Raw genomic sequence first — 9017 nt, forward strand, 5'->3', positions numbered from 1 at the left:
ACACCCAGGGACGTGATCCCGGGGTCCCCAGTGGGAGGTCAGAGCTGGGAGTGGGGAGAGATGCAGGGGCCGGGTCCCCAGGACTGACGGGCTCGGGCGCCGTCTCTCCTCCAGGACGGGCAGGTCACCTGCTTCATGGAGACTTGCCAGCCGGCCGATTGTGCAGCACCCGTGAGGGTCGGCGGGGCCTGCTGTCCTGTCTGCCCGGGAGACTCCATGGGGAAGAAGCCCTGAGTGCCTCTGAGCCCTGAGCTTCCCCCTCGTCCCCTGGAGAGCGAGGCCGGAGCGGGCAGTGCAGGGGACAGGGCACAGCGAGGCCGGGACGTCTCGGGGCCACGGCACGGAGCCGTGTCGGAACTCGCCCAGGGGGCTCAGGCCGGAGTGCTCGCCAACAGACCACGGAGCAGACACGTGTCCTAACTTCATGTTAGACTTCTCAGGTTTTTATTTAATTTTTTCTAAATGAAAAATTGGTGCTACTATTAAATTGCACGATTAAATCATTGAGGCTCCTAACTTGATTTCACCTAATGTCACCGTTTCTTCTCAACTGAAAGTTAGTCCCGCCTGGTTCTGGTACCAGGAGCTTGCAGAGTGGAGCCGCCAGAGGAGGGACACGGGATTGGAAAGAAACTCAGTCTCTGGTACACGGAGCAGTGTCTGCGGAGCGTGTTGGGTGACTGGTCTGGGCAGTGAGCACATCCCCCCAGCCCCGGCCCTCGGCAGCTCCCAGGGCATCACCTGGACCCACAGGGCGGATGACCCCGCCGCCTGGAGCAGCAGCCCGTCCTGCGGCTCCCGACTCCTTCGCCCGGGATTGGAAGGTTTTTCAGCCGCGTTTAGAACAGGTCTGCGTTCACCTGTAACTTGCACGCACGCTGGCTGGTGTGGACCAGATGTGAAAACCCTCCGCTCCACGCCACGGTACCTACTGACCTGCGCGGCCAGCGTTAGCCATGGCCAGCGCGTGCTCTGTCCCACCAGAGCCCCCGGGAGGGCCACAGTGCTCTAGATTCTTCTTCCAACGGGAGGAGTTCGAATGTTGGGAACTTTCTAACTTCAGGTTGTGTGAGTGCATTGAAGAAAAACGACCAATCCCTATACCTCATTTCTGTTTTCACAGCGTGTGATGTTTGATGAAATTTCGCCCATGCTTTAGTTTTAGATACATCAGAAAAATCATTTCCACTCTGCAAAAGTTCTCGTAGGATTCAGTGAAAAGCAACTTCCATACCTCATGGTCTCCGTCTTTTTAACTGACCAAAAACCTCCCGTCTTGTTCCAAATACAAAGTGGTCTGTGTTCTGAGAAACATGTCCCTGGACGTCCTGCTCAGTTCCGCAGACCTGAGTGTCCACAGCGAACCGGGTCCTGTGCTGGGCGCGGATACAGCGCCCACCTGCCCTTCCCACAGGAGACCCTCGAGGACCCCGGCCGTCTCGGTCCGAGGGGCCAAAGCCTGTGGCCCGTGTGGAGCTCATCACGGGGTGGGGGAGGGGAGGCAGGGCTCCCGCCAGCATCCAGCAGGTAGTGGGCAGTTTGAAAGCCTGGTGTCGGCCCAGCACAGGCCTCCTTCCCGGCCACAGGAGACCTCAGTGCCTGCCCTGCTAACATTCCAGCCCGAGGACTCGACAGCAGCTTACACACGGTCGGCTTGAAGTCTGTCCTCACACATCACTAAGAGATCAGTAAAAACTCCAGTGTTTCACAGGCACGGGACCTCTTCTGAACTAATAACTCACACTGAATAAATAACCAAATCTTGGAACCAGTCTCTGTAAGCAGAAAACGGATAACTTTGTCTGAAAGTTGATGGCTGTGTAAGTTGCTCAGGTATAAAATCCCGCCTTCTGGAGTGTTTTGGTGTCTGAAGGTGCCCGGGAGGTTTATCTGGTTTCACGCAGAGGGTGGGTTTAGACAGGCAGCCTGGCATGGCGTTGTCTAGCCCGACGGGAGGCTGGCTGTGATTCACAGAGAAGTTCTGCGGTTGCGGTTGCAGTGGGAACGTCTGCAGAATCGGCCATTTGATGAGGTGGTGGGAGGGGCCTGGACACGCCTCCAGCCCCGTGGGGAGTTGCGTGTACATATTCCCTGACTTTTCTAACCCTTTGCCAGGAGCAAGTGCCTTTCTTCTGTTCATTGTAATCAGTCCGTCACCAAAGAGCCGTTTGCACTATGTAACGATGCCTTTCAGTTCCAATAAATGGGCCACATTTTCAAACGGACAATGGGTGTTCTTCTTTTCATGAGCCGATCCCAGAGGCGGGTCCCCGGGGGAGCCCTGGGTCTCTGCATGGACCACCATTCATAGAAAAAAGTGGAAAAGGAAGAAAAACAAGGGGATTAGTTAAATGGAGGCTGTCCTCCCCTGTGGCTGGGATGCTGTCCTGTGGACAGAGCTGACCTCCGTGTTGTGAATTTTGGGCAGGTTGGGGGCGAGCTCCCAGGAGAAACCTCCAGCCCCTACCCCACCCCCGAGGTTTCTGGCTCTGTGGCCAGAAACATGTGACCGTGTGACAGCTTTCCAGCCCCTGGTGCCCTGGGTCCAGGCAGGAGAGAGGATGCCGTCCTGAGGGACCTGGAGGGATGTGAGGGTGTCTTTGCAGGAGCTGGAAAAATCGTGGCTCTTCATGGAGTTACCACAAGAAGAAAACTGAAAGGGAAACATTCAGTACTGAAGTTTTTGAATTTGCCAAATCAGTTCAAAATTTGTGATGAGACACTTGAACTTTCACGATCCTGCCTCACTGCAGGCAATACTGAGCCTGTCCTCTGACGCTGTCCTGGGGAGCTCGCCCTGGTCACGGGAAGGTGAGGGATTGCGCGGAACGACTCGAGCAGCTGTCTTTCCTTCGAGTGACAGATGTCGTGTTACGTACGTTTCTGTGTAACGTGAATAAGCTTCTCCACGTAGTGTTGGGTGCTCGAGGATCCCCGTGAGCTGGAGCTCGGGAAGCAGGTACCCAGGTAGAGTGGCTGCAGAAGGGCGTGTGGGCCGCAGGTTGATAGAAAGACTGGACGATGTGGAGGCCAGGCTGTGGACCCGGAAACGGGCCTGCCTGGACTTCCTCTCCCTCCCCCAAGACCCAAGACCAGCACCTGTGCTGTGTGCCGGCCACCCTGGCGTGCTGACCGCACCTGGGATGGATGGTGGCCCCCTGGCCCATGGAAGGACCATCTGTCAGTCTGAGGTGGGGGGTGGGAGAGAGCAGTCCCCCTTCGGCCAGATTCTCAGCAGGCACGGTGCCCCGACCCCCTCCCCAGGGGACCCAGGGTCCACAGTCCATTCCACTCGGCTGGAGGCCGCCTCTGCCAGAGGCCGGGGCCCGAGGTGCAGCGGTTCATCGCACCTGGCCCACCTGCAGCTCACCTGCTCTCCACCCCTCGGTCAACAAAAGACAAATTAAATGAGGCGCTTTCCTGGTCAGAGGTTGCCCTAGGTCAACACAGCACCGAGCACCCTGTGCCATTTCAATTGAAACGAAGGGGACGATGTAAAGTTGGCAAAAGCGTTTGCGTCTTGCTTTAGAAAATGAGGAGAGGAGAAAAATGGTACAGATGAACCGGTTTGCAGGGCAGAAATAGAGACGCGTGTAGAGAACAAACACGGACACCAAGGGTAGAAAGCGGGGCGGGGGAGGGTAGTGGGGGTGGGATGAACTGGGAGATTGGGATTGACATGTATACGCTATTATGTATAAAATAGATAACTAAGAAGAACGTGGTGTATAAAAAAATAAACTTCAGAAAAAAAGAAAATGAGAGAGATCGATATAAAAACAATCAAGAGAGGGATTCTGAGATAATTATGGTAAAACCTAATTTCTTGATCTTGGTGGTTTTCATGAGTTTCTTTACAATAATTATTAAGCTGTCGGTTTACTTTTAGGTAATTTTTTGTGTATTTTATTTCATAATAAAAATCTGAAGTCATTAGAAAGATATTTTAAAATTAAGCAGTTTCAACAGTTGGGGAGCAGGGAGATATATGGGACCTCTCTGTACCTTCCTCTCAATTTTGTTGTAAGCCTAAAACTGCCCTTAAAAAACTAAAGTCTTATTTAAAGGAAAAATGAGGAGAATGTATGGAAACATTCCTTGTGCCTTCTTAAAATACTCACACCTGTTTCCTGTGGGCAAAATTATGTGCTCAGTGACATAAATAGTTGTGTTTTGTTTGCCAAATGATTTGCCAAAAGGTTCTTCCTTATATGTGTATGTACAGCTGATTCACTTTGTCATAAAGCAGAAACTAACACACCATTGTAAAGCAATTATACTCCAACAAAGATGTTTTTAAAAAAAAAGATTCTTCCTTGTGCTTAGAGAATGACCCAAAAGCATTTTTTAAAAAGAGTCTTTTCTGACAGTTTCAGGGAGTCACCTGAGTATGTTTCTTCTGGTTTCACCACCGCATCACCATCCGCAGCTGTAGCCATGAGACCCTAGAACCTTGGAGACAGATGGGGGAGCAGGATGAGCACGTCAGCGACTGGGGTGCGGAGTCCTCTGTCCCCGAAGCCACCGGAGCCTTGCATGTCCCAAATGCCCACCATGGACGGTTGGGAGTCTCGGCTTGAACAGCTAAATGGGTTGTCCTGTAATTGCAGAAGAGGGGAAATGGGCCCAGAGGTGGGGCACCTGCACCGGGCCACCCGCAAGTGGAGGGCAGCCCTGGGGCCCCCTGCAGCCAGCTTATCCCAGGCCTGTGTCTGTCCTGTCCCGTAGGCTCCTCTGCAAAGGCTCCTTCCCGCTGTGCGGCCCTTTGGGCTGCCGTCCTGTTTTCTTTAAGCGGCTGCTTTGGCAAAGGCCCTGAACAGAGCACGTTCCTGCTTCCTCAGGTATTGAGTGTTAAGGTTTCATGCTTGAAATCTAGTTGTGGATTTGCCTTTTATGCTAATGGTAACAGATACTCTCAGACCCAAAGCCTGGAGGCGTTGACAGGGAAGCAGCATGTTTGAAGTTGGAAGGTTCCAGAGGCTCTAGTGGTGCCTATTTCAATGTTTGTGGGATTTGTGAAAAATAGCTCAGGCTCATTTGCTCTTTCAGCGTCTGAATTTCTTTCTCCAGAGACGGGGTCTCCAGAGGAAGGAAGCCCGCCAGAACGTCTCCGTGGTCTTTCCCACGGCAGCCTTACCGCCTGCCGTAAACGTTTCCCTAACTAACAGAGTGATCTCGAAGTCAGGCTTTTTTCCCATTATAACTCTGAACATCAGCCTGATGCTGGTCTAGTCGGTTCTGCCAGGAAGCCCCGTTTTTCAGAAATAGCTTCTTTATGGACACTTTGGTGTTACTGGGGAGGGAGGGGACTGTCCCTTTTCGCTTGCAGGGACTGTTCAAGGGTAGAATGGTGAGTCCGGTGTGGCTTTTCTGTGCGGGAGGTTTGGGGAAGGAGAGGTGTAGGAATCTTCTGATTTTCATTATAACCTTCTTTCCTTTTCCAACATTGAGCATAATCTTAAGTATCATGGAAAATGTTATTTTTGATGTGTTTTATCAAAATCGAATCTCTCTGTAATGGTTGTTAACCCTCGATTGAAAGCCCTAAACTTCGGAGCTGCATGACGTCATTGTTACATGCTTTTCCCATTAGCTTCATCCTTCCTGGCACCCAGACGAATTCTCCTGTTGTTTTATCTTTGAGCAAAACAAATCAGGGTACACAAACAAAGCCTCTGCTGGATGACTTAATTTGCAGCTGTTCTCACAGGAAGTCCCTGGAAAACATTGGTGTTTGTGTTCTTTAAAAATTACGGCACCAGAAATTAACTCAGAGAATAGCCACGGTCACCATTTCTTGTGACCGTGATGCAGCGTGAGTAAAGTGAGAGGGGACGGGATGCTGGTGCCGCCTTGGCCGTGTGTCCGCGGAGCATCTCAGCCGGGCTGGGTCTCGCCTCTGCTGCCCGTGGCCCCACAGAGGTCGGGAATCGTGGACCCAAGGCTCAAACCCACTTCTTCTGACTGAGGCCAGTACTTTTCTCATGTCACCAAACTTAGAGAAAATGAACACCTACGTTGAATTAACACTTTGATTCATGCTATACTTCACCCAAGGTGCTGCTAGAAATGCCTAATTCATCGAATGTTCCTCACATGGGGGGACGACATTCTGTAACTTTGGGAATCTGAATGCTTCAAGTATGATTTCCTGTTTGTGCTGAACTACAAGCCTAACCACACTTTCATTCGCTTATGGAGACGTGCTCGGGGCCGCATGTGTGTGTGTGTGTGTGTGTGTGTGTGTGCGCGCGCACGCGTGTGTGCGTGTGTTGTGTGTGTGTGCTGTGTGTGCGTGTGCTGTGTGTGCGCTGTGTGTGTGTGCTGTGTGTGAGTGTGTGTGCGTGTGTGTTGTGTGTGCACGTGTGCACGTGTGTGTGTGTGTGTGCGTGTGTGTGTGTGTAGTTTAATTCACACCACCTGTTCCTGCTGTGCAGACAGCTGGGGGGTTCATATCAAGTGCCTAGTGCAGAACCAGGCTCTAACACAAGTGCCGTAGGAGTGCGGTTCTCTTTCTGGCCACTTGGGCACAGCTGTGCTCCTGGAGACGTCTCCGATCCCCCAGGTTCCACATTTAGTTCTCAAAATAACAATAAGCAGTGACTTGTGTTTTCATGCCGACAGGAAGGAGGAAGAGGGTGCTGAAATACTTCATAGGCTCTGCCTGAACTTAAAGGCAACAGAGTTTGCATGAGAAACTCCCTCATTGGACTCAGAATATTGTGAAACGAGAGGCCAACGGCTGACACCTCAGGTCTTGCAGAGGCCGGGATACACCTGGACACAGCCTCAGCCCCCAGCCTCCTTCCCGTGTGACTGAAGCCCGCCGCCCTGCCCCGTGCCCCTTTCCTGCTTTTGTGTCTGCCCTTGTCCTTATCCTCCTTACGTGAACTATTCCCATGCACCCGCTGCCCACTGCTGACCACCTGAGCCCCTGGCGGCCGACCTCCGAGAAAGTACCAGTGGGAGCGGGGCGCCCGTCGGCCTGAGCTGCTCTGCGGACTCACCCGTTATCGTTCCTGCGCTCAGCTCTTAACGTCCTGGCCATGTTACAGACTCCTTAGTGACCCCCTCTTACCTTTATCTCCATGAATTCTTACTTGGCACGTACGTACAAGAGAATATTACTCAGCCATTAAAAAATGAAATAATGCCATTCGCAACAACATGGATGGATATAGAGATTGTCATCCCGAGTGAAGTGAGTCAGGAAGAGGAAGACAAATACCATAGGATCTCACTTACGTGTGGAATCGAAACTGTGATACAAATGAGCTCATTTACAAAACAAAAACAGACTCACTGACATAGAGAATAAACTTACGGTTACCAAAGGGGAGAAAGGTTGGGGGAGCGATAAATCAGAAGTCTTGGATTAACATATACACACTACTGTATATAAAATACATAGTATATAAAATATATATAAAATAGAGACCCAACAGGGACCTACTGTATAGCACAGGGAACTGTACTCAGTATTCTGTAATAACCTATATGGGCAAAGAAGAGATGTATATATATATACACATATATATATAACTGAATCACTGGTGTACCCGAAACTATTACTGTAAATCAACTACACCCCTATATAAAATAAAAATTAAATTTTAAAAGGTCATTGCTGATCTGGTGCTCACGTCTCATTGGCAGCGGCCCCATCGCTCTTCAAGGTGGAGATCTTTACTTGGAGGCTGATTGAATAATCTTATTTTTGCAGATAGCGTATCTGAAGAGACAGATGAGACAGCGAAGTCGCTGGTACAGCGTTTGAGGCGTGGGTCTGGGGGCGCGGGGAGCAGGTACAGGGCTGCCCGCTGCTGCGTGACCACAGCACGGTCAGGGCAGCCTCGCTGCTGGCCACCAGCCGCCGTCCTGAGGGCGTGATGGTGACCTTCCGCCTCTGTCCCCATTCTGCCACCGGCCTCCTCAAGATGGGTGGGGCTCACTGCCCTTTATTGAACCGACGGGAATGGGCTTCCTCCCCTGCTTTCTCTCGGCGGTGGAAACATAACCCTGGAGAAGAGAGAAACGCCAGGAAAGTCATGCAGGGGTTTCTCTGGTTTTCATAAAAATGAGTCAAAACAGCCCCCCCGTTATCTATTTCCTCTTAAACATACCGTTCTCAGGCCTAGGAAAAGCCATATCAACCCAATTTTCTGTTCTATACCCTATAAATTAATTAGTCCACTCTAAATTCCGATCTACCCAGTGGGCAACCAGGCACAGGTCTCACTGTCCTAGAGTCCAGGCCCTAAGCTGATGTCCAGAGCAGCACAGGTGTGCAGACTTGCCACAGCTGTGGAATCTGGGGAAGCAGCTGGACCCTGGTCAGCGAGTGGGGAGAACTGAATGCTGAGCTGGCCACGTCTCGGTCGCGTCTGACTCTGCGACCCGCTCCCTCACCCCTCCCGGCCCTGGACGAGGCCCCAGGGCCCCGAGGGGCCCGTGCGAGCCCAGGTGCTGTCGGCTTCTGGATTCTTCTCCCGCATATGACTCACCCGCCTGCTGGCCTGGCTGCAGCCTCGTGGGGTCGTAGAACGGCTCTTGGGGACGTCTTCCTGCTGTAGCTGCAGTTAGGGTGATGTAAGGGCCACCCTTTCATCTCTGGGCTCGAAGAGATCTCTTTGCTTTCCTTCTTGGTCACTGTACAGGTCGGCGTGCTGGGGTGGAAACCAGTGCTTTGAGTTCCCCTGACACCTACGTGCCACCTGCCTGACTTTTGACCTATCTGGGTTCCCTTTCTCTTCATGTAAGACAGGAGAAAGAACACCTTCCTCATAAAGTAAGACAGCATAGGTGTGGATTTCTTCTCTCCTTCCACCCCTGGACACAGACACCGAGTTTTGCTGTCACCGAGGAGACATTTTCAAAGGCTGAGCTGACACCCTCTGGCTGAAATTCGAAAGATGAATTGCCGAGTCCCAGAATTACAACTTAGATCCGTCAGAACTCTTGTTGCCAATGACAAAAACGTAGCTCAACCCCCAGAGAGAATGTGAACTTTGCTGGCG

General features: G+C 51.7%; 1 protein-coding gene across 2 annotated transcripts in view; it reads left to right on the forward strand.

Moving 5' to 3' along the window:
* PXDN (peroxidasin) overlaps positions 1–3641 on the forward strand; it is a 67548-nt gene extending 63907 nt beyond the window's left edge. For both annotated transcript variants that reach the window (XM_033437524.2, XM_033437525.2), the window contains one exon: positions 115–3641. In XM_033437524.2, the coding sequence (XP_033293415.1) occupies positions 115–234 (120 nt within the window). In that variant the 3' untranslated portion in view covers positions 235–3641. The remainder of the gene's footprint in view (positions 1–114) is intronic.
* The last annotated feature ends 5376 nt before the right edge of the window (positions 3642–9017 follow it).

Source organism: Orcinus orca, chromosome 13 (genome assembly GCF_937001465.1).
Source record: "Orcinus orca chromosome 13, mOrcOrc1.1, whole genome shotgun sequence".
NCBI lineage: Eukaryota > Metazoa > Chordata > Mammalia > Artiodactyla > Delphinidae > Orcinus > Orcinus orca.